The 25,724-nt window shown below is 41.7% G+C and overlaps 1 protein-coding gene across 1 annotated transcript in view; it reads left to right on the top strand.

Annotated features, from left to right (window-relative positions):
- Positions 1-25,724, top strand: part of prkcaa (protein kinase C, alpha, a) — a 155,948-nt gene that overhangs the window by 109,835 nt on the left and 20,389 nt on the right. Inside the window, 7 exon segments of the mRNA XM_028593335.1 lie at positions 2,944-3,087; positions 3,232-3,405; positions 5,888-5,979; positions 6,324-6,386; positions 6,746-6,884; positions 22,096-22,176; positions 24,701-24,808. Coding sequence (XP_028449136.1) covers positions 2,944-3,087; positions 3,232-3,405; positions 5,888-5,979; positions 6,324-6,386; positions 6,746-6,884; positions 22,096-22,176; positions 24,701-24,808 — 801 coding nt within the window.

Genomic DNA, 25,724 nt, shown 5'->3' with positions numbered 1-25,724 from the left:
GCCCAAGTTGCTCGCATGTGTGCAAGCGTGAGCAATAAAGTTCACTCAACGGCCACCGTTGTCAATAACAACAAGGATTTTCTCAAAATTCCACATAGTAAGTGATTCCCGAAGGTAAATTGGGATAAATCAAGGAATTTATGATGTTAGCCTGTTGGATATCACCCATTTCATGGTGTTTTTCCATTACATGGTACCTGCTCTACTCTACTCGGCTCGGCTCGACTCGGCCGCGGTGCCCTGTCCTCCATTTTCCATTGCAGATTTAGCCTGAGCATAGACAGTTAAAAAATGGACTGAAACCAGTGAAGTCTATTAGAAGCACTTTTCCGGTAATGAGCGTTACTGCGCAGCCTCAAACTGAGCTTGACGACGTAGACGTAGATGTGAGCAACCTGTCTGAAAGTTGTAAGTCTTCTGGTAGCTGTGCCAAGAGAAATCTCAATCATTCCCAATCTTGCAGAGATGAAGAGCGTAGGTATATGTAAGGAGATAACATAGGCACAGGCTAATTATTGCTAACTAAAATTCTAGTTAACATTAGTAATTAAACTTAAACAGCTAATGTGAGTCGAAAATGTCTGCGAGATTCTCCTGCACTGTATGGTAATTCCTCTACTATGCAACAGTAAGTCGCGTGGTTATGACACAATCGTTAGCCTATTTTTACAAAAACGTCTCCTACGGAGCCATAACGTGAGATACAAGGTAATGGAGCCGTGTTTTGAGTTTCTTTAGAAATAAACAATGGACAAATAAAGTCTTTAAATGCTTCAGATGTAAAGTTATTCGCTGTCAAAGTGGCGCCAAAATGAATGCCAGTCAGTGGGATGCTAACGGCGGGTGATGGCTTGTTATCAACAAAATGGCTCCATAGGAGCTACGGTTTGTGGATGCTCGCTTACCCCCTTGAGCCTGAGGCAAGCGTGGCTGGTCATCATAGCGACGCCGCACGAAACTGCCGTGACCTAACGCGACACACACACAGAACGTCGGAGGTGTGTTGTTTTTGATTCTCGGCATGTGGCTGTTGCCACAGCCAGAAGACAAATTTTGTTTCAAATGAAGCTGGAGGTAGCAGAAAACCCACAGCTGGCTACACTATTTAAACATGGCGGTTTTGTTCAGGACACCCTCGTCTGTCGCTAGCAATGATGGCGCAGTGATTAGTGAGGATTCTCTCTGACCAATCAGTAGTCTGCAGGTTTTTACGTCACCTTTTAGCAGGTACCAGGGACTTTTTTTTTTGTAATGGAAAACGGCGAAGTAGAGTCAAGGCGAGTCAAGCAGGTACCATGTAATGGATTTAATGGAAAAACGCCATTAGGCATCACTTAATTTTCATCACTTAAAGGATTTTCTCCACTCAACTTATGTTGGTCTTCATCAGAGATTTCTTTTATACAATATTTTGTATGAAACAGTCAGAGATTGTTGTCACCATGTAGTGTAGTAAATGCTAAAGTGACCTTCATTTGCTTACTTTCTTGTAAAGGTACAGTGGGATGACAGTGCACAAAAACAAGAAACATAATCCTTGCTAAAGCTAAACTCTGTGTAGCATGTGGGTGTAAATTACACCTTTTGGTGTCGAGGATCAGCATGAGTTTGGATTCTGTGTTTGGCCTTGGATGAGTGTGAATACTGGACATGGTGATATTGGTTGTGTTGGTTGTCTGCAGAGAAGTAAAAAAAAAAAAGTATGAAAAATAATATTGTATTTGATAGTTGTTTAGCATTCAGACTGCCATGGAGTTGTGTATTTTTCATCATAATGCACTGTAGTTTTCATCTTGGAGCATCTTGCATACTGGGAGATTACGCATGACTTTGGCATGAAGGAAGGCCATAAAAGAGTTTTATTTTGCATTTTTGCAAATACTGTACTGGCGAACATGAGAGATTGTTGTCAGGACCAGACATACATGTGGTATTATTAGTATTACTCTAGCAGCCATGCAACTCTCCCAGAGAAGAAATCATCACTGCAGTTGTGAGGTTTGATGTCAACATTTGAAATAGCTTTTTTAGCCTTTGCCTTTACCACACAATTAGATGTAAGTAGTGGTTAAAAATAATGTTGAGCCTGTTTCCAGTTATGCAGGTGCTTAAATTCAAAATATGTCAGATGCAATCATAAGATAAAAATGTCCACTAAACATACATTTATTTATGTTTTAATGCAAGAGGTTTCAAGCATGTCCTCATTACTACTTTTGATCCTCATTAAAGAAACATATTTCTTTTAGTTATTTAGTTTTTTATTTTCTCTGCAAAAAGTTTTTGGTACTTTTACTTACTGTAATAGTTTGTCATCATTCTCACTTTTCCTCCTTTAAGCCAACAAGAACACCCAGTACTGAGTTTAAATTTTTTTTGTTTAAATAAGAATTACTTATTAATATATTGTATATATTTTAAGAAGGCTGGGTCACAGCTTTTGCTATTTATTCGTCAATAATTTGACAAGATGAAATACAGACATGCCAATGTATCCTTTTGTTTGCTGCAATTCAGTACACTTTATTACATTGTATCTGTTTGTTTGGAGCCATTTTTGTGTGGATCTGCTCAACGGTGGCACCACAATCTTATTTCATTCCATTAATTTTGGAATTCTGCTTCAATCAATATATGTATTGGGGCTGTGAGTGACAAATTAGTGTGAGTTAAAAAAACATACAAACAGGGAAATTGGATGTGTTGGCCTGTAAGTGTTTATCACATGTCACTTCTTTGCTTTTTTCAAGTTTGTCATTGGTTCAGTATTAATTCATTTAATTCATATAACAAAACAAGGTCCACCTTTTAGGAATTCAGGAACTAGTCATTTTGTCTGAACAACACCGTGAAGCTTTATGTTGTGTGTGTTAATCAAAGCTGCTGCTGTTGCTTTAGAAAATGTGTATTTCTTACACACCACCCTTTGTTCCCTGAGTGCAGAAAGCCAAGCTAGGCCCAGGTAAGAAGGTGATTACCGAGACAGACGACAGCCAATCCAGCCAGCTGCCTTACAACAGCTTGGACCATGTCAAACTCAGCGACTTCTCCTTCCTGGCTGTGCTGGGGAAAGGGAGCTTCGGCAAGGTGAGGCTGCTGTGATCAGCTCAAAAATAAATAATTAAAGTGGAGCTCTTAGTGTCACTAGTAACACACCGCACAAGAGCTAAACGAATAAGAAAGAAATAGGTTATACATAGAAGTGATCTTTTCCTACCTTCCCTTCCTCAGGTCATGCTGGCAGAGATGAAGGCCACTGAAGAGCTGTTTGCAATAAAGATTCTGAAGAAGGATGTGGTGATCCAAGATGATGACGTGGAATGTACCATGGTGGAGAAGAGAGTCCTGGCCCAACAGGACAAGCCGCCCTTCCTCACACACCTCCACTCGTGCTTCCAGACTGTGGTAGGTAAAATGCTCCTGGACACGCATCAGGACAATTCACTCCAAGTCAGGTCAGATAAAATCATGAAGGGGCTTTTAGCTAAACAGCTCAGTCATAAAGTGTTGCAGAGAGCAGTAAAGGACGTGTATGTAAGTACAATTTAAAAAAAATGAAATAAAAAAATAAAAAAGAGAGAGAAGGGGAAACAAACAAACCCTAATTAGAAGGCTGAGATTTGTGCGCTTGTATACAAAAGCATGTGTCTGTGCATGCATGCACGTGTGTATTGACTTTGAGTCATGTTAAAACCAGACCACACAGCCTGAAAGCACATACTGTATAAATATGGGTATCACACACACACACACACACACACACACACACACACACTTGAGCCTTAGAAGTGTAATTGTGCTTGCTTATATAAAAACAGACACAAAGGCAGACTTATCATGCGTGTCATGCACGCTCATGCACTCATCACTCAGTCTTAGTTTCTGCCATGTATGTTTACTAAATCATAGAAATATATCTCATACTGCTCTGCTTTTACAACTACCCAAAAATGGAAATATTACTCAGGTCAAATTTGGCAATGTAATGACCCTAGGGATTCAGTATTGCACCTCCATAAAGTTGCGGGACTTTTTAGAGAAAGAGTTTTTAAAATGGTGGAGTGAAGGCTGAGAAATCCTGACTTTTAATCCCTAGAATTAAAACACATGGATCCTACATTTCTTTTAATGTAACTCGATAACATCTAAACAATAACCTTCCCTGCCTCCCTAAAAAATGTGTATTCTCCAAGCCCAAGCTGAGATAACCTTAGTGACATCATCAGGGTTATTTCTTACATTTGACAAAGGTCCTCCAGAGCCTCAGAAAACATTATTCTACTGTTTTTACAGGATGACTCCCCATTATTAGTAAACTGAGCTCCATATGTGACATTAGTACAGTGCTCCTTTAACAACAACTGGAGTAGTATTGGTAGTAATAGTAGTTTCACTGTAGCAGTAGTCATAGTGGTAGTTGTTGTAGCGGTAGCAGGAACAACACAAACTGTCAAGGGTTTGATATAACGCAGACATAAATGAGACAGGAACAACAAGTTTGGGGGGAAATCTGGTGCATTTAGGACAAATCAAGTTGAATTAGTAAATGTAGAGGTTTGATGAAATTGTAAAATTTTGTTTTGGAAGGATGGTAGGCAACTTAAAGGGAGGGATTGGTAACTTTGATGCGAGGACTTTTTGAGATATTGCATTTTTTTTAACCCAATGAAGATATACAAATGGCAGCCATGTGAATTTGTCATGCCCCACTCTTCAATTACATTTAAGTATTGATGTAATAGATGTGAAAGAAATCAACTTTTTACCTAATCAGAATGCCTCTTGGTATCTATCTACCATAGCTATACTATTTAAGCTACCCAGCCATTGTTTAGCTGTGAATGCAAATTGAACGTCTATTTGGAATTAGATTTCTCAGAGAGGTCGAGCTGAACTATTAGCAGCTTATTAGAGCTGTAGCACCAGCAGGCAGACAGAGAAAATTCATGAAGACACACACACATATACACACACACACACACACACACACACACACACACACACACACACACACACACACACACACACACACACACACACACACACACAATGTATCCCTAAACAGCACCACAGCATGTGGACATCAAATGTGTAAAGTTGGGCTCATGATTTAAACATCACACAGAGAAAACATTTTAGCATCCCCAGTCAGGTGTCTTTACATAGACAGTTGACATTTTAGCATAGTTAGCTGAAATACACAAGTTATGTTTTGCATCTGTTTTGCTGAGCAGCATCCATTCGGGTGAAATCTAGCTGAAGGATCTTTTGTGACACATTATTGAGTGAACACCACCACGTCTACGATACTAAAGACTACAGAAAAGTTGAATGTGAGAGTTTACAGAGATTTAGAGAAGGTGCAGTGTGCATTTTGCTCTGGGGGCTGTCATCATAGTGCCGTGAGGGTCGGAGCTTTCACAAGTCCAGAGTCAGATCTGCTTTTTCAAACCCGATAGAAGTGTGTTTTGTTAGTGAGGGACTGTCAAACACTGCAAGACCAGGGTCAGGCCAAACTTGTCATTGGCAGTAAGGGACCAGCACTATAAGACAGAGATAATGTCTCCTGACAGATGTCTGTTTTTAGTGTTTTCTTTTTCCATGAAGCGCTTTTGTTGTGGGCTTTTTAGGTCACCTTGTCATGGAAAGTGTAGCAGGAATGATGGAATGACCAGACAGCAAGGTTAGGGGAGGCTGCAACACTGAGCTGTATCTTTCTATTTAAAGCTCCATCGGTGAATAGAAATGTTGTGTAAATCACAGATTTTGTGGACCTTTACTGTTTGTTTGTGCAAAATGATGTTGCATATTGTTCTCTCCCTACCCACCCCATGCCCCATCTACCGCTAAACCCTCTCTCCTATCCCTTCTATCTCTATGACCACAGGACCGTCTGTACTTTGTCATGGAGTATGTGAATGGGGGAGACCTCATGTACCATATCCAACAAGTGGGCAAGTTCAAGGAACCTCAGGCAGTGTAAGACATATCAACTTACTAGCAAATGGTGTAATCCCACTGTAGAGTGAATCATTTCTACTGTCAAATTGTCTTTCCGTGTTCATTTTAGTTTAAGATGATTATTATTTTAGTTTTCTCAAACATCTTTGTATATTGCTACCAAGGTAAAAACATGTAAACTTCTAACCTCTTCTACATGCATGCTGCATTATTACTGCAGCAATGTATATACAGTATGTATCTTTATGTACATGTATATAAGGATGATATATGTGATAGAACTGGAATAAATAAGTGTTCTGCAAATAAATGTTAAGTTTTTTTGTGTTTTTAAGTTTGTAAATGTGTGGTTGTTATTGCAGGTTCTATGCAGCAGAGATCGCTGTAGGTCTCTTCTTCCTGCACATTAAAGGAGTCATCTACAGGTGAGCATTAACAAGTTTAAACAATTAACACAACATACACACAGTGCACGCTGCTCTTTAAATTTTGTGGCTGCATTTAAAGTAATGAGCAGAATTTTTGTGATATAATAAATGTCTTTTTCTGCAATAAATAGCATGCAGTACAGAATCATCCTATAAAAACATTTTTCTTAAACAACCAATGTTTTATAGGCCTTGAAAACACCCATCAGCAGCAACTGGGGTTTGTTTGTAATAAATTGTATATGAATTAAAAGTATCTAGGATTGGCAGTGATATTATTGACACCTGCAGAAACAAATTCTAAAAGAAAAGTCAACATCTTCAAGGATGTTTTGAATGCCGGTGTGCTTCTTCAGGGATCTGAAGTTGGACAATGTGATGCTGGACTCCGAGGGACACATTAAGATTGCTGACTTTGGCATGTGTAAAGAGAACATGGCAGAAGGAGTGACCACACGCACCTTCTGCGGCACTCCAGACTACATAGCCCCAGAGGTAAGGCTGAACATGGAGAGATGTGTGCACGTGCATGTTTTGATGCATGAGGTCATCGCTGTCGCTGTCTGGTCTAAGCCTGTGTCACCCTTGTGCTCCAGATTAAGGTCACTGCCTCAGGAAAGACACACACGCACGCATGCACACACACACACACACACACACACACACACACACACACACACACACACACACACACACACACACACACACACACACACACACACACACACACAATCGTGCACTCTGTCATGATTTGTGCATTCCAGTCAGACGCCCAGTGTTTCCGCTGGCAAGTCCAAACTTAACCCAAACATACAAGTTGGGGTCTACTTTATCAGAATGTTGTTTCTGATCACTTTCTGCAATAATTAAATTCTGAAATAATTTACGACAAATCCACTTGACTTGACAATTTCACCTTGACATTTGTGATCATGATTGCGGTCTTTTTGCCAAAACCGATACCTAGATACCTGCTTGTTTTTGTCCTTGTTGAATGGCAACATCCATTTAAAAAATGTGGACATGGAAAGTAGTGCGCACATCTTAATGCTCTGTTTTTGAAAATCATCTCACAGCAATAGGAATCCTAACTACTGTAGTGGGCATTTTCCTGTTTTGAACAATAGTTGAAAAGGTTGGTCCAAAAGATGATTAAGTGATATTAGTCCTGCACATTGATATGCAGCATTAACATTGTATGCCCATTTATTAAGACTTTCAGTGACAATTGTGTCAACTGATTATCAAACTGGAACTACCTTACTTTGCTGGGTATCAACACATTACTCTACAAAGCCCCAACAAGATCTTTGCGAAAACGTTTTATTTCTCTGATTCACTGCTTTGTTATGATTGGTTTAACACTGACTGAGCTGTTGAAGAAAGCAATCACATGAGTAAACCAACTCTTGCCACCCCCAATGAGTTGCTAAACAAATATGCTGTTTATGATCCATGGGATCAGGAAACTAACTATTCATAATTAAATGCTTTTAACGTATTTGTCAGTATCTCTTAATTTCACCGAATATAGTAAAGGAATATAGGAAAGTCTGATGCTACAGCTTGCAGCAGTGTATACTTAATGCACTGATTTGGTTTTCCAACTCTCCAGCCATTATCACTTAGTTGGCTTCTATTTAATGGTGGGCTGGGTTATTGATTGCCTCTACAAACCCCCTCTGACAGACTGGAAGGTTAATTCCGCCCAACGGACGCAGGGTGAACATGCTGTGACCGTTCCGAGCCAGGCTGACACTAATGCGCCAGCCAGGGATGATACAGCAGGGGTTGGGAGCGCCTACTGTTTCCATAGCACTGTGAGCCACTTGATGCTAAGTCACACACATGATGTCACATGCATGGCAGCATTACATGCACACAATTATGCATACACAAATATAGCTGTATGCATGCATTCTTTCAATACACACACACACACACACACACAAACCCAATCATGCACACACTTGAACACACACTCAAATTCACTCCTAAGTGGAGGATGACCTTAAGAATTGGGTTACAGTGGTGACATTTTTTTGTTTGTGTTTACAGTATATGCACTGCTATAGTGAGATCACTGGAATATAACTGTGTCTTTGGGTTTGTTCATGTCTGTATCACAATCACAGTATGTGTGAGAAATATTTTCACACTTCTCTTTCTCACACACCTACCCACATGTTCATAACTCCATGAGGGAGTACAGTACAGTGTACCGGTGGGTCCCCTGGTTGTCAGAACACATGTGACAGAATGCAGTAGTGTTTCTTTGTCTAGTCACACACACACACACACACACACACACACACACACACACACACACACACACACACAGTTTACTCTGACCTATTTAGTCACACAGAGAGATAGTAAGGAAGAGAAAGAGAGAAGGGAGACAACAGAAAGGGAATACAAAGACAACACAAGGTATTAACTGTGATGAAAAGAGCATAAGGGGACAAGAGTAGCAGGACAGTGAAGCAAAGAAAGCAGGGCTTCAAATAACAAAGAGTGGCCTAATGATGGGTCCGTGCAGCATTTCAGAAGAACATTTGTGGATGTTTAGCTGTCCAACATGGACCATTTCCCTCTGAGCCCAAGTTGGTCCCCACTGAGTGGGGCACTAGGAGGCATGGGTGTCCACTTCCCTGTTCACTCCACTATGGGTTGGGCGCTTTTAAGATGCTTATTATATAATTGTTGAGCTGGTGTACCTCCGCAAAGTGTTAATGTGGTATGATACAGGACTGTAGAAGCAGAGTAGGGATTTCTGGCACAACACCTATTTCCAGTTAAATGGAGAAGGGAAAAAGTATGTAGTTGTAAAACTCCAGCAACACTTATGCATAATAACTTTATTGTTAGACTTTATGATACAGATTTGACAGAACTGGCTCATAACTTTAAATGGTACATTTAAAATCAGACCCAATTATGTTTCTTCAGGCCACACACACAATTCAGGATTTTTTAAGATGCAGAGATGTTGTTCTGCAGTATTTTTGTTATTGAATAATGATTGCGTCTGATCCTTATTCTCACAAAGTTTGAGGACTAAGAATTTAACCCTGAGTCACCACCTGTGGCAACAAGCTTTTGCAGTGGCAGCTCCAATTCTAAACTCTTCAGTTACCGAGCACTAAAACCAGTGTTTTCATATCAGCGCTAGTAGTAGTCTGACAAAAGCACTTCAGCTGTATTTGGAAAAGTGAGTTAAATGTGAGAAAAAGTCAGGGGGAGTTGAGAAAAAATTTCATCCATCTTCGTCCGCTTATCCGGTGTCGGGTCGCGGGGGGAGCAGCTCCAGCAGGGGACCCCAAACTTCCCTTTCCCGAGCAACATTAACCAGCTCCGACTGGGGGATCCCGAGGCGTTCCCAGGCCAGGTTGGAGATATAATCCCTCCACCTAGTCCTGGGTCTTCCTCGAGGCCTCCTCCCAGCTGGACGTGCCTGGAACACCTCCCTAGGGAGGCGCCCAGGGGGCATCCTTACCAGATGCCCGAACCACCTCAACTGGCTCCTTTCGACGCAAAGGAGCAGCGGCTCTACTCCGAGCTCCTCACGGATGACTGAGCTTCTCACCCTATCTCTAAGGGAGACGCCAGCCACCCTCCTGAGGAAACCCATTTCAGCCGCTTGTACCCTGGATCTCGTTCTTTCGGTCATGACCCAGCCTTCATGACCATAGGTGAGGGTAGGAACGAAAACTGACCGGTAGATCGAGAGCTTTGCCTTCTGGCTAAGCTCTCTTTTTCGTCTAACGGTGCGATAGATTGAATGCAATACCGCACCCGCTGCGCCCGATTCTCCGACCAATCTCCCGCCCCATTGTCCCTCACTCGCGAACAAAACCCCCAAGGTACTTGAACTCCTTCACTTGGGGTAAGGACTCATTCCCTACCTGGAGAAGGCATTCCATCGGTTTCCTGCTGAGAACCATGGCCTCAGATTTAGAGGTGCTGATCCTCATCCCAACCGCTTCACACTCGGTTGCGAACCCGATCCAGTGAGTGCTGAAGGTCGCAGGCCGATGATGCCATCAGGACCACATCATCTGCAAAGAGCAGCGATGAGATCCCCAGCCCACCAAACTGCAACCCCTCCCCACCCCGACTACGCCTCGATATCCTGTCCATAAATACTACAAACAGGATTGGTGACAAAGCGCAGCCCTGGCGGAGGCCAACCCTCACCTGAAACGAGTCCGACTTACTACCGAGAACCCGGACACAGCTCTCGCTTTGGTTGTACAGAGATTGGATGGCCCTGAGAAGAGACCCCTCACCCCATACTCCCGCAGCACCTCCCACAGTATCTCCCGGGGACCCGGTCATACGCCTTCTCCAAATCCACAAAACACATGTAGACCGGTTGGGCATACTCCCAGGCTCCCTCCAGGATCCTTGCGAGAGAAGAGCTGGTCCGTTGTTCCACGACCAGGACGGAATCCGCATTGTTCCTCCTCAACCCGAGGTTCGACTATTGGCCGAACCCTCCTTTCCAGCACCTTGGAGTAGACTTTACCAGGGAGGCTGAGAAGTGTGATACCCCTATAATTGGCACACACCCTCTGGTCCCCTTTTTAAAAAGGGGGAACCACCACCCCAGTCTGCCACTCCTTTGGCACCGTCCCAGACTTCCACGCAATGTTGAAAAGGCGTGTCAACCAGGACAGCCCCTCCACACCCAGAGCCTTGAGCATTTCTGGACGGATCTCATCAATCCCGGGGCTTTGCCACTGTGTAGTTGTTTGACTACATCAGTGACTTCCGCCTGGGAAATCGACGACAATCCCCCATTATCCTCCAGCTCTGCCTCTAACATAGAGGGCGTATTAGTCGGATTCAGGAGTTCCTCAAAGTGCTCCTTCCACCGCCCTATTACCTCCTCAGTTGAGGTCAACAGTGTCCCATCCTTACTGTACACAGCTTGGATGGTTCCCCGCCTTCCCCTCCTGAGGTGGCGAACAGTTTTCCAGAAGCACTTTGGTGCCGACCGAAAGTCCTTCTCCATGTCTTCTCCAAACTTCTCCCACACCCGCTGCTTTGCCTCTTTCACGGCAGAGGCTGCAGCCCTTCGGGCCCCTTCGGTACCCTGCAACTGCCTCCGAGTCCTCCGGGATAACATATCCCGAAAGACTCCTTCTTCAGTCGGACGGCTTCCCTGACCACCGGTGTCCACCACGGTGTTCGTGGGTTACCGCCCCTTGAGGCACCTAAGACCCTAAGACCACAGCTCCTCGCCGCAGCTTCAGCAATGGAAACTTTGAACATTGTCCACTGGGTTCAATGCCCCCAGCCTCCACAGGGATGCACGAAAAAGCTCCGCCGGAGGTGTGAGTTGAAAGTCTGTTGGACAGGGGCCTCCTCCAGACGTTCCCAGTTTACCCGCACTACACGCTTGGGCTTACCAGGTCTGTCCAGAGTCTTCCCCACCCTCTGACCCAACTCACCACCAGATGGTGATCGGTTGACAGCTCTGCCCCTCTCTTCACCCGAGTGTCCAAAACATACGGCCTCAGATCAGATGAAACGATTATGAAATCGATCATTGACCTTGGCCTAGGGTGCTCTGGTACCAGGTACACTTATGAGCATCCCTATGTTCGAACATGGTGTTCGTTATAGACAATCCATGACTAGCACAGAAGTCCAACAACAAACAACCACTCTGGTTTAGATCAGGGAGGCCGTTCCTCCCAATCACGCCTCCAGGTGTCTCCATCATTGCCCACGTGTGCGTTGAAGTCCCCCAGCAGAACAATGGAGTCCCCACTGGAGCCCCATGCAGGACTCCAGTCAAGGTCTCCAAGAAGGCCGAATACTCCGAACTCCTGTTTGGTGCATATGCACAAACAACAGTCAGAGTTTTCCCCACAACCCGCAGGCGTGGGGAGGCGACCCTCTCGTCCCACCGGGTAAACTCCAACACAGCGGCGCTCAGCCGGGGCTTGTGAGTATCCCCACACCCGCCCGGGCGCCTCACACCCTGGGCAACTCCGAGAAGACAAGAGTCCAACCCCTATCCAGGAGTACGGTTCCAGAACCGAGACTGTGCGTGAGGTAAGCCCCACCAGATCTAACCGGTAGCGCCCACCTCCCGCACCAGTTCCGGCTCCTTCCCCCAGAGAGGTGACGCCCCACGCCCCCAGAGCCAGCGTCTGCCGCCCGGGCCTGGTCCGTCGAGGCCCCTGACCTTCACTGCCACCCATGTGGCATCGCACCCGACCCCAACGGTTCCTCCCACAGGTGGTGGGCCCATGGGATGGAGAGGGAGTTGCCACGTAGCTTGTTCGGGCTGTGCCCGGCCGGGCTCCGTGGCAAACCTGGCCACCAGGCGCTCGGCCGACGAGCCCACCGCCTGGGCCTGGCTCCAGACGGGGCCCCGGCTTCCTCCGGCAGGGTCACTCCATCTCTGCTTAGCTTTTTCATTGTGGTTTTTGAACCATTCTTTGTCTGGCCCCTCACCTGAGACCACTTTGCCTTGGGAGACCCTACCAGGAGCACAAAGCTCCAGACAACACAGCCCTCAGGTTCACAGAGACACACAAACCTCTCCACCACGATAAGGTGATGGTTCACGGAGAGGAGAAAAAAATTTGGCAGCCACAAAAAACTCTTTGGATGGAAGTTTACTTCTCCAACAGATTATTAAAGGATTCAGTAATTAGAGAAATGCTTTATCTTTTAAACATCCTTTGTATTGATCTATATCTATAGTCTCGCATTGCCAGACCTACCTCCACAATGCTGCGAAGGAAGATCTGGCTAGTCCACACAAAATACCGGATTGTGTGTGTGTGTGTGTGTGTGTGTGTGTGTGTGTGTGTGTGTGTGTGTGTGTGTGTGTGTGTGTGTGTGTGTGTGTGTGTGTGTGTGTGTGTGTGTGTGTGTGTGTGTGTGTGTGTGTGTGTGTGTGTGTGTGTGTACATGTGTGTGTGTACATGTGTGTGTGTACATGTGTGTGTGTATGTGCGTGTGGTGAGGAGAGTAGCCTTGAATAGCCAGCAGTCTGATCTACATCTGTCATGTAGCATTAGGCCTGATAGGAGAGAAATGTCTGCAGCAATGCACACGCACAAATTCACGCACACACAAACACAGAACGTTTGACTCAACTAGATATTATAGAGAAAAAATATTCAGAATCATATATAAAGTTAACACACACACACACACACCCACACGCGCACGCACGCACGCACACACGCACACAAAGATGTTTGTACTGCAGTAAATCAGAGCAGCTCTGGCCAGAGGCTTTCATACATTGAAGTAAAAAATAAAACGGGATGAGAGCAGGGAATGTCAGGCGCAGGTCACGCTTGTCTTTTTCCATCACTCGCGACCAGGAAGGAAGGAACTGCGACCAGAAGCAAAGAGCATTTTATGTATTTATCAGCCTTGTGCAAACAGCACAAGCTAACACATTTGTGTACATACTAAATAAGTGGAAAACTGAAGATCTGGACTCAACATGCTGTTTGAGAGCATGAAGGTCACCATGCCTGAAACTGTATATGTCCGCTGGTGTTGGTGCAGACAGGCGATGGGTGGCAAGGGCAGCGAGTCACAGCAGCGTCACATTAGCGCAGCGCTGTGCACGATGGCCTGAAACTGATCTAACCAGTCACTTTCTGCTGAACTCTAATTTTCCTCTCTGTCTTTTCCTTTCTATTTCTCGTTCTTTTTTCCGCACCCTCACAGACTTCTAAGTCTCTCTCTCTTTTGTTCTTTACTTTCTCAACAGCAAGTAGTGACGGCTGAGCAAAAAAACTAATTGTAACAGAATGTGTAACAATAACATGAGGATGCAAAAGTAAATAAGTACTATTTTATTGATTTCTGGAATCTATAGATGTTATTTTAATTTTGGGAACATAAATAAGTCTCCTTTTTGTTTTGCTGTCTTGATCTGTTCTCTGCTCACTTTAATGACCGAGGCAAGAGAATTTGTGTTGCTATTTACTACAAAGCTAGTCAATGTTTAGCTGGTAATGTTTGCCATGTTCACCATATTAGTGGTGGCATGCTAATTAGCCCTAAACAGCTGAAGCTGATGGGAATGTCAATACTGTTGCTCGTAAGTCTTTGCATTTATTAAATAATTTAAACTTAGTGTCTAAAGCATTAGAGAAGAAAATGTGTCTGATCTTGTTGTTTTTTACGCCGTCTTACTCTCGTCCTCAGATTCTCCCTTTCTGCCCCTTACTATCTTTCTATCTGTCTCCTCCATTGACTCTTTTAACTACAGGCTCAAAACACACTTTTATATCCTAGCGTTTGAATCCTCCTGATTAATTTTTTGGGGTGCCTATAATCTGTTTATTTGTGCATGTATCTTCTTTTTGTGAATTTAGCTACCTGCATTGGTATGTACAGCACTTTGGTCAACGTGGTTTGTTTTTAAATGTGCTGTATGAATAAATTTGACTTGACTTGATTAAAAAACTTGACTCTGCTCATTAAATATATGGCATATGTTCTAGTTTTGTTTAGAGGTGAGTAGAGAGAGCAAGTGAGCATATTTGTTTTCCAGTAAGGTTGTTTTAGTTTCAGTTTACATGGATAAGAAGTCTCCCCTTCTTACACATATTGAAGTATTTCAACAGTGGCAGTGCAATGTAAAAAACAATCTTCAGAGACATGGCTAAATTCATTGGCAGCATTCAGATCACGCTGAAGGACGGCGTGGATTTAAACAGGCAAGCTCAGGGACTTCACCCAGAGGTTTCCCTCCCCATGGAGTCGTTGACGCTCAAGCTAATTATAAACACTGAGGCAAGATAAAGGAAGAGGGCTTTTCCCTACTGCATCCTTCTGCCTTCTTACCAAAGAACTAAGGAAAGCAGAAGATTAAGGCTTAGCACTTCTCCCCTTTTTAAGGCACCTTATTCTGTTTCATGTGTATATGATATCCAGGAGCTTATACACATTGACATGTTGTACAGATCAGCACATTCACGTTTTGTAAGGGTCAAGCAAAGCACAGATGAAACACTGCTGTGTGACTGGTTTTTGAAATCATAATTTATTGTATTTATTCTGTGATGTATTTGTTTGGGTTTATGACACAATTTTGTTTGTTTTTGAGTTTATTTGCAGATTACAGATTGGATGTGAATTGTTATGTCTAAAGTGACCATAAATAAATCAACAGCGAATAACTGGGATCTGTTTAGGAAAATAGCATGATGTAATGTTATTTGCACTACAAATGATACAGAAACAAATTATCTATTTCTATGCTTTATTTTAATGATTGTCTGCAAATAATTTAATTCAAATTGCACAAGTTAAGTTACAGACTGGATTTGGATACATCACTGGGCATAATGTACAGCAGAATAGCAGTAAAAGTTCAGAGGTTGCGATGGCTGTCTGCCCAGACCCAGCACCACGTCAACCTGGTCTCCTTTCTGAAGTAGCAGTACTACCCCATTAGCAGTTATCAGTGACGGCAGATATAGTTTGATTGCCTTGATCAGCTGTTTTAAGCGCCTCCATCTCAACCTTGTTTTTTCAAGCTTTGTGTTCATCTCCGAGCCCAGAATCTCAGCAGCATTCAGTCTAGCTTCAAACTCTGTGGGAGTAGTGGAAGAGATAGAAAACCGTATGAACTAGGGATTAGAAAACATACACTATTGATTCACAGTACACTACCTGTGGCAGTAAATGGGTGTTTAAATAAAAGCTGGTAGCTGTACATATTTTTTTCTTTCTCAGTGGCTTCTACTCTGGACTGTAACTATATAGTGGAAGAAATGAGAAAAACCTGCATTAAATCAGCTATTATATCGCAATAAAATCATAGAAGTCATTAGTGTTTCAATCACCCTAATAATCCAATTACTCGTTCATCATCAAATGTAATTTCCAACACCAAAGTCCTACCTTGATCAGCTGTCTTGAGGGCCTGCGTTTATCTTATCTGCATATTCAAGGCTGATATTCAGCTTTCCAGTCAGACTTTTACTGGCAGACAACCTGGATTTCAACCCTTTGGTTCAAGGGAGGGGTTTTTGGAAAATTGAAAACAATAAGAAAGCAAATGAGTCAAGTTCAGTTAATGGGGAAATTAGATGATATAACAAGATGAAATGGAGGGAAGTCTGGATTAACCTCTACTACAAGACTGTCACTGGTCATAAATATCATGGGGACATTATGGCATTTTATTCTTTGGGTAAGTTGATTTATTTAAAAAATGCATCAGGTTGATTTATTTTAAAATTGCATCATGTTTTCTTTCATTCATGTATTGCATTAAATAGCATAGTTTCAGCCCAATCACAGTGGTCACTGGTCTGTTAATCCCTTTTCAGACAAACAACATTAACAAACCACTAACTACCACTACCTGGGGGTGGTGATGGCACAGTGGATATGATGCATACCTTTGGTGTGGTAGACCCGGGTTCAATTCCTGCTGCAATACATCAACCAATGTGCCCCTGAGCAAGACACTTAATTCCTAGTTGCTCCAGAGGCGTGCAACCTCTGACATTTTAGCAATTGTAAGTCGCTTTGGATAAAAGCATCAGCTAAATGACATGTAATGTAATGTACCTTCACTGTATCATCATGAAAGATTTATAGACCTTTCCATCAGGGGGCCCAGTGGGTAACCCCTCAGTCTACGTACAGTATGAATATCTTATAACCATATACGAATTGAGCCTTCTCGCTTTACCCCAGTCTTCAGCGCCTCCACCTCCATCTCTGTGTTTCCAAGCCGGGCAGCTCACTCCTACTCTAAACTCTTGACTCTAGTCTGCACTCTAACTCTCACCATTAAAATGAGGGTAGTACATTTTGATTTCAACACCTCTGTCTTGAGTATTTTGATTCAGGATAGTTTACTCAGTATTTACATGTATTTACTCACAATGTCAGTGCACAAATCCATTAATCTCTGCAAGTGTTACTGTTAATTTCCACCTGTTATTGTGCCACCAGGTTTGTTTGGGTCCCTGCCTGAACACCAGTGATGTTGAGTCTGGCCTTCATCAATGGTTATTAAATAGAGGAATAAAATCAAAATCATTTCATAGATACAATGTTCTAATATTACCGCTCAAAAAGCAAAATAATCTCTTAAACAATATCTTGTATATATGGTTGTATATTATTGGACATAACCATGCAGTAAAAAAAAAGAAATGTATTGACCTTGGTCAGCAGTCTGCAGTGCCTTCACATCTGTGTCCACATCTCAAAACATATTCCCCAGCTCTGCAGTCTGAGATCCAGCTCTTTTTGTAAAAAAAATAAAAAGCAAATTAATAATGCATGATTCTCCATTCAGTCAAAAATAAGTCATGAAGTCAAATTAGATTATCTGAGGTGAGAAGAAATCCACCTTACTCTGTATTAATAAGTGACCTGTTTGTTGTGTTACCTTTACTGTCCTTCTGTAGTTGTTCCACTCATGTGTTTTAGCCATCCAAATCACTGGCCTTCAGTCTGGCCACCACTTCTGCTTATTAAGGATGAGGGAAAGATTAGAATAAGTAGTATATCAAAATAAAAATAAAAAGTACAATGATAGATAGCAACATATTATAACCAGATTCAAACCAAACTGTAGGATGGCATTTTTATATTTTTGATCAGCATTCTTTAGCCTGTTGGTCTTTGATCACTTGTTTTACTAACAATGTGATCACACTTTCCACCTGTAAGTATGCCAACAGTTCTCTGTGTTTCTGTCTGGACATCCGTGGCGTTCAGGCTGGCTTCTAGATCTGGAAGATTAAATATTTTGTCACAGATAATTCCATTTCGAAAAAAAGGTCCTTCTATCTTTTATTCAATATATATTATGCATATACATAATCATGCAGTATGAATGTAGTTCGTTTTCGTCGATCAGCAGCCTGCAGTGCCTTCACTCCTTTGTCCGCCTCCCGAGCTTATTTCCGAGTTCTGTCAGTCTGGCCATCAACTCTATTTGTTAAAAATGAGGGAATAAATACTGAATGACTTCAACCATTCAGTCAAAGATAAATCATGTGGTGAGATTAGATCAGCTGGGATGAGGAGGAAATCTACTTTGCTGGTCATTAATTATTCACGTGTTTGTTGTATTACCTTTCCTTTCCTTCTGCAGTTGTTCCATGCATTTGCTTTGGCCCTCCAAATCACTGGCATTCAGTCTGGCCTCCAGTTCTGCTTCAGTGAGGATGAAATGGAGATGATTAGAGTAAAGACATGAAATGATTGATAGATGGCATTCAGAATTTTTAACTACTGCACATAAACAGGTTGCAGCAATTGTGGAAGAAAAAGAGTAAGGAGTCAACTTTATGTCTATATTTCAAAAAGCGAGATATCAGCCTTTTATATTTTATCACGTGCTCCTATTTGGATTATACATATTTTTAAAAGAACGTCAGCTTATATTTCATGTTGGATAAAGTTACTTAACTTGTGTACTGTCGCAAGATTTGCTGCACCTGCTTCCTCTGCTCCTCTTCCTGCATCTCACGAGCTCTCAGCCTGGCCTCGTGGTCTTTTTTACATCATGGAAATAATACAATAGGTAGTGATAGAAACTTCCCAAAAAAACTCAGAAATTCAACAACACAGAAACTATAATTTAAGTGATTTTATTGATAAACCGATAAAAGATTACACAGGTATTGATCATATTTAAGATACAAACATTTTTATTTAATATTTCATTCTATGTAAGTGTACCTGTATAGCATTTTCTTCAATGCTTCCAACTGTTTCCATAGTTCCTCCATCAGGCTGTCAGCGACTGCCTGCATGCATGTCTTTTCTATACAGTAAATTACACAAATGTTTTATAATGTATATACAGTATAGTGTATTTTTATTTTGAAGATATTTGTATCTAGCTTCATGTTGAACTGAAAATACAAGAGACAATAAAAAGAGCAAAATGTGATGTATTGAAGAAGAACTGATCACATCACACATCTTGTGACAAATAAATGTGTGCCATATACAATATTTCTGCTTCTTTAACTCTCACAGCCATAGTGACATTCAAAGACACGTTAGTGTATGTGCATGTACAGTAAGTCTGGGCACATGCTTGCCTTTGTGTATGAGGGTAAACACGTGGATGTACTGGGTGTTCAGCCGGCTTCCATCAACCCTCAGGACAGCGTCATGACAGTGGAGCACAGAGCTGGTGTGTTTGTCCGTCGGAGTGTGTGTTTGTGTGCGTATGTGGGCTCCTATGGGCAGGGCAGAGGACAGGTGTTTATAAGCAGTGAAGGTTATAGAGCGATACAGGACGGATCTGATTTCACACTGATCTACTGTAGGCACATGTGTGTGAATGCTTCATACGTTTGTGTGTATCTGCATGCAAGTTTTTGTTTATTCATATACAGTATGTTGTCCATACGTGTGTGTGTGTGTGTGTGTGTGTGTGTGTTACTAAGCTGGAGTGTCCCATGTCCCAGCATTTGAGCAGCAGAGGTGAGATGTTATTTAGCAAAGGCCATATAGCTGTACCCTATGCTGGTACACACCTAAAGATGTTTGTGTGTGTGTGGGTCACCATATTGTCCTGTATGTCTCTTGCCTGGTTTTAACATATGTGCTTGTGTGCTGTATATGAGCCTGAATTGCACATATGCACATGGCTGCACCAACTGCTGTTATATGGCAGATAAGGCTCTAGAGAAATGAGTGGATGTGTAAGTGGGTGTGAAGTGTAAACAGTGTAACCGAATGTGTGTCTTCTGAGTGGTGTGAATAGGGTCACAGGGTAAAAGCATTTACCTTGACCAATGTCGGAGAAACCCATGGGAAATCTTTCTGTCACCAGAGAAAATGTCACAGTTGCGAGAGGTTTAATTTATAGGATATCCAGTAAGGGATAAATATGCTCTTTTTGTTGAAAATCTTCACCTTCTGTGTCTTAATCATTTTTGTTTCTCTGTGTCATTGCCTTTGGATATAAAAGATGTACCTGCTATAAAATTATCCTTAGTGTTTTATGAGTTACGAAATTAAAGAGGTTTGAATAAATAATAGACCTTCCTCATTAGACTTTAGAAATTAGTTTGCAGTGGTAGCTTAACTTTATTAGCAGGTGCAAAAGGTTGTTGAAAGACTATATAACCCAGATCAATAATAATGTTTGCAAGACTCCATAACCATTTCTGTCACAAAGTAAAAATCCCGAGCTGAGGAGAGATTATTGAGACGAGTGTCGTCGGTATTCAGAAAATTTGGACAAAAGGACTGAAACAAAACAAACTGTAGCCCTTTTTACATGTGCAACACTCGCCAGTAAGAGTTGTATTCACATTGGCTTCACTGTTGTCATTTCCATCTTGAGCTTGTTTTTGTGAAAAAAATGTCACCTGTGTTTTTCAGCTTCAGCTACAGCAACATCATACTAGGTGCTCATATCTTGTGAAATGATCTCTGTGTTTTGTTATCTGCTCCCTTCCTACGCACCAAGTGTTCCCTTATTGTCAGAAATTTTGAGCTTCTTATCTTCTTTGCTCAACCATGGCAAAAGTTATTGTTGCAGGTGATTTTAAATTGATGTAATTCAGAGGCCATCCAGCATTTGTCCGTAGTCACAGCTGTGGTCACACCCTTGCTTTATACATATTCTTTGTCTGGATCAAACCACTGTATGAAGAGCTGTGATCTGTGAGATGCATGAAACAGGATTTTCAAGGCTGGTGCCAAACTTGATATGCTTATGTCTGTAGCATTTTAGGGCACAGTTGGCTTGAATATTTCTATAAATAAATAATTCTGCTTTACCATTTGGCAACTTATCAAGGACATTTGGAAAAGCACAATTTTTGAAAAACTTTTGATGTTGCATTGAGTAATTTTATTTTATTTTAATTTGTTTGTTAAGTGCTACAATATCACAGTCATTTAGATTTGCATTAAAATGAGACAAGCAATGGCAGCGTGCATGCAAAGATATGCAACCATGCTGGGAAGAGGCCCATAGAGTATATTGCTGAGGCTTTCTGAAATTATTCTGTCATGGATTTACAGAAGAAGAGTCACGTTCACGTATGTGATCTGGACATCAAGATTAAGGTTATAATATGTGGGAGATTTATTGTGTGCTGGATTTAATAAGACTAAATTACATTACACAGAAGCAGTGTATACATTGTGATTAAATAATGTGCTATATTTTTGCAATCTAATAATATGTACTTTAGTGCAGACAGACAGAAGTAACAGAATATAGGATAAGTAATCAAACTTGTAGTGGATGAATACTGTACATAAATATGTATAGGACATGTGACTAGCTGCATATAATCTCCAGATCCAACGGGATCACATGCATGTTGGGATCTAGTTCAGTGGATTAGTGCATGAATATGATGGTGGTATAAGCTTTTTTTCCGTAAAGTAGTTTAAAAAATGCATCACGGTCTGAGTGAACCTGGATGAGATGTCAAAATGAAACGAATGCCTATGTTTGGGTCCTGAGATTAAAGAAGAAATATTGCATTCAAGTTCTGGACATTTTAAAATATGCATTGCATCATTCACACTGACACACAGCACATTCTTCTAGTCCCTCATTTGTAAACAGATTAGTGTAGTTGTAGACTCAGTAAAGTACTGCGATGTTGTCTAATGAATTTCAAACATCTTTGACATGATTGAGACATATTTTTTTGTGTAAGGCTGAACTTCTGAGCTTTTTCTTTTCCTTCCTCCACAGATCATTGCATATCAGCCATATGGACGCTCTGTAGACTGGTGGGCATATGGAGTTCTGCTTTACGAAATGCTGGCAGGACAGGTGAGTGGTGTACACACATAAACACACTCAGTACTTCTTGGGTAATTGCCTGCTACAGATTATTCCGACAACTTTAAACAGACACAAGGTTGCTCAGACTGCTCACACCCACGTTATTGCCACATTCAAGTACCCCTGAGCAGCAAGGCTCGACATAGGCCTAAATGTACTCTATCACTCTATCTCTATCTATGACACTATCTCTGGTTCTGCTGCATCGATTTTGATTCTTTTATTTTAACTGTCCATCGTGAGTCCAAACCTGTTATAGGAGTATGATACGAGGACAATACTAAATTGGTGGAGTACTTTTTTTAATAATAAAAATACAACCTGCTGTCTTTTTAATGTAATAATTTTCTGTTGTATGTGTACCAATTAGTGTGTTATGTCCAGCTGGGCCCAAAGAACACAACAAGGCCAACTCTGGTTGCAACACATTTTAAGTCTTACTGTATCTTTTTTGTATTGTTTTAAGTGCCTTCATTTGTGCCCAAACTGAATAAAGTAAATTTCTCATATCTCTGCATTTAACAATCCCCTTCCATTTTTTTGTGTTACCACTGACCTGTTAAAAACTACCTTTTCAGTTTCTTTGTTTATTCCTGGATACAGCACAGTGTGCTGCCAGTGGTCATGGGTCGATATTCTAAACAATACTCTCACTTACTGAAGTGAACGTATCAATAATGTGTTGGCTGGTAAAGAAGAGCTTCTTTTGGAATCAGATACAGGTAGTCCAAGTCAAGACAGGGAGATGTAGTGTGAATATTGTTATAAAGAAGATGTTATAAAGATGCATTTGTGCACAAATTAAGGCCATTCACTTTTCTCACTAGTTACTTATTTACATACTGTATGTTATCAGTAACCCGCTTGAGAAGCTCACTTTTTCTTTGAGGTTTGTTTAACTAGCATAGCATTAGCCTGAATCTAAATAATCTCTATGTGGTGGCTACATTGGATCAATGTGACCTCACGGATCAGCCTAGCATTAGCTATTTATAATGACTATGCAGTAGAGCCGGGCCATATGGAGAAAATCAGATATCATGATATTATTGACCAAATACCTCAATGTCAATATTGTGACGATATTGTAGGGTTGGCAGTTGTAGTTTTAACAAAATATTTTACAATTATATTTTAATAATATTAAATAATCATCAATAATGTGGATATAATGACTGAGTTAGAGGTAAAGGCAAATAACAGAACAGCTAGAACAGTCTGGTAAGTTCTGAAAATTACATCACTTTACTGTAATGCGGCGTTTAAAACCAGAAAAAGACTAAACTTACCATATAACGTTATAATGATATCCAAAATTTAAGATGAAATCTAAGACGATATCTAGTCTCATATCACGATATCGATATAATATTGATATATTGCCCAGCCCTACTATGCAGCTAAATGCAGAGGTTTCAGTATCAACCTAAAATCCCATTCTAGTGGAAGTTACAGTGGAATCAGACCATGTCAGAGATAAAAAGCGTGATCACCTTTGTGAAAGGTACAGCCATAGTTTAATATATTGTCATTACTCACCCTCTAGATATATTGATGTAAATTGCTTTAAGATAAAAAAAAAATAAACATCCTAACGTCCTCTTTATCAAACGTTGAGAAAGTAGAAAAATCTCACCCATCAGATGTTTTTTTACAGGATTTAATAAAACATGTTTCCAAGAATCAACATTAAATGATGTATTAAGACATTTATGACTTAACATATTGTTTAAGTAGCTCCCATTCCAAAAGCCCAAAAACAAAGTGCGTGTGCATGCAAGAGCAAGCTCCCCCACAGGAAAGCAAAACATGCAGATGGGTATGCTTTTCATTCCCCAGTGAATTCAAATGTCAGCTCTTAAACAATTAACAAAGGTTTTTAGATGTTCCCTTCCGCTGTTCTTCCCTGCCTTGTGTGAAATCAGGTAAAGAGGGCATGACGCAGACAGGCTATCTCTACTCGAAGGGGCCAGTGGAGTGGAAATGACGAATAATTCATTTTATGGACTGTCAAAACACCCACATTATGGTTACTGATGATAACCACCCAGAGAGCAGGGAAAAAGCTGGGTCATCCACTCCATTTGCCCTGCAAGGTCTTCCTGTGAAACGTGTTAGCACAAACTCTGCACTGTTCCTTGATTTTGTCTTTCTTCAGTGTCTTTGTTGTTTAGTGTCTTCTCTCCGTCTTTTTCTTTATTTTTCCCTCTTATCCTCCATCTTGGCTCCCTGTTTAGTCAAATGTGCGTCCTTATTTCCTGCCCTCTTTATCTTTATTCATTGGGGAAAACGTTTTTTTTTCTCTCACAAAATTCGGTCAATTTACCTGTCAAATAGAGAGGGCACAAATGACAAAAAAACTAAAACTGTTGAATCCCTGTGGTGAACAGGGTGGCACTTTACTTTTAGCAGTAAAACGGTTGTCAAGAGAACAGCAAAATTATATTCATCCACCATGTGATAATGGATGAAACACCAACAACTCTCTTAACATTATCTCCTTCCACCCCAGCCTCCATTTGATGGGGAGGATGAAGATGAGTTGTTCCAGTCCATTATGGAGCACAATGTGTCCTACCCCAAGTCCATGTCCAAAGAAGCTGTCTCCATCTGCAAAGGGGTAAGTGGATGTTCTTTTCCCTCAATAAAAAAAATCTTCTGCTGTTTTAAAGCCACTTTTTGTTGTTAAAGGTCCCATGACAAGGTGCCCTTTGGATGCTTTTATATAGACCTTAGTGGTCCCATAATACTGTATCTGAAGTCTCTTTCCCATAATTCAGCCTTGGTGCAGAATTACAGCCACTAGAGCCAGTCCCACAATGAGCTTTCCTTAGTATGTGCCATTTCTGTCTGTAGCTATTGAGGAGGAGAGGGGGGGGCAAGGTGGAGGGTGGGGGTGTGGCCTTGACCAACTGCCACTTTGCTCGTTTGAAAGCCATGATGTCTCTCTCTCATGGGTGGGCCAAATTCTCTGGGCGGGCAAAGCAGAGAAAGGGGAGGTAACCTTGCTCCTTATGACCTCATAAGGAGAAGATTCCAGATCGGCCCATCTGAGCTTTCATTTTCTTGGTTTCTGGTTTACACCTATCACCATTTCATGCCACTGGGGATCATAGGCAGGCTGGGGGAACGCATATTAATGTTAAAAAACCTCATTAAGTGAAATTTTCATGCCATGGGACCTTTAAGCAAAATCCATAAACATAATGATAGGTGAGTCTATTTGGTATTCATAAACATTGTACCTGCAGTCAGTGGGGCAGTCTTTTCTGTTTTACACATTCCGAAAAAGCGACATTCCGAAAAAAGAGCTGTGGTCTTAGGGTCTTAGGTGCCTCAAGGGGCGGTAACCCACGAACACCGTGGTGGACACCGGTGGTCAGGGAAGCCGTCCGACTGAAGAAGGAGTCTTTCCGGGATATGTTATCCCGGAGGTCTCCGGAGGCAGTTGCAGGGTACCGAAGGGCCCGAAGGGCTGCAGCCTCTGCCGTGAAAGAGGCAAAGCAGCGGGTGTGGGAGAAGTTTGGAGAAGACAT

This window comes from Perca flavescens, chromosome 2, assembly GCF_004354835.1.
Source record: "Perca flavescens isolate YP-PL-M2 chromosome 2, PFLA_1.0, whole genome shotgun sequence".
NCBI lineage: Eukaryota > Metazoa > Chordata > Actinopteri > Perciformes > Percidae > Perca > Perca flavescens.
Note: the sequence above shows the minus strand (reverse complement) of the source record. Positions and strands in the feature narration are given on the sequence as shown.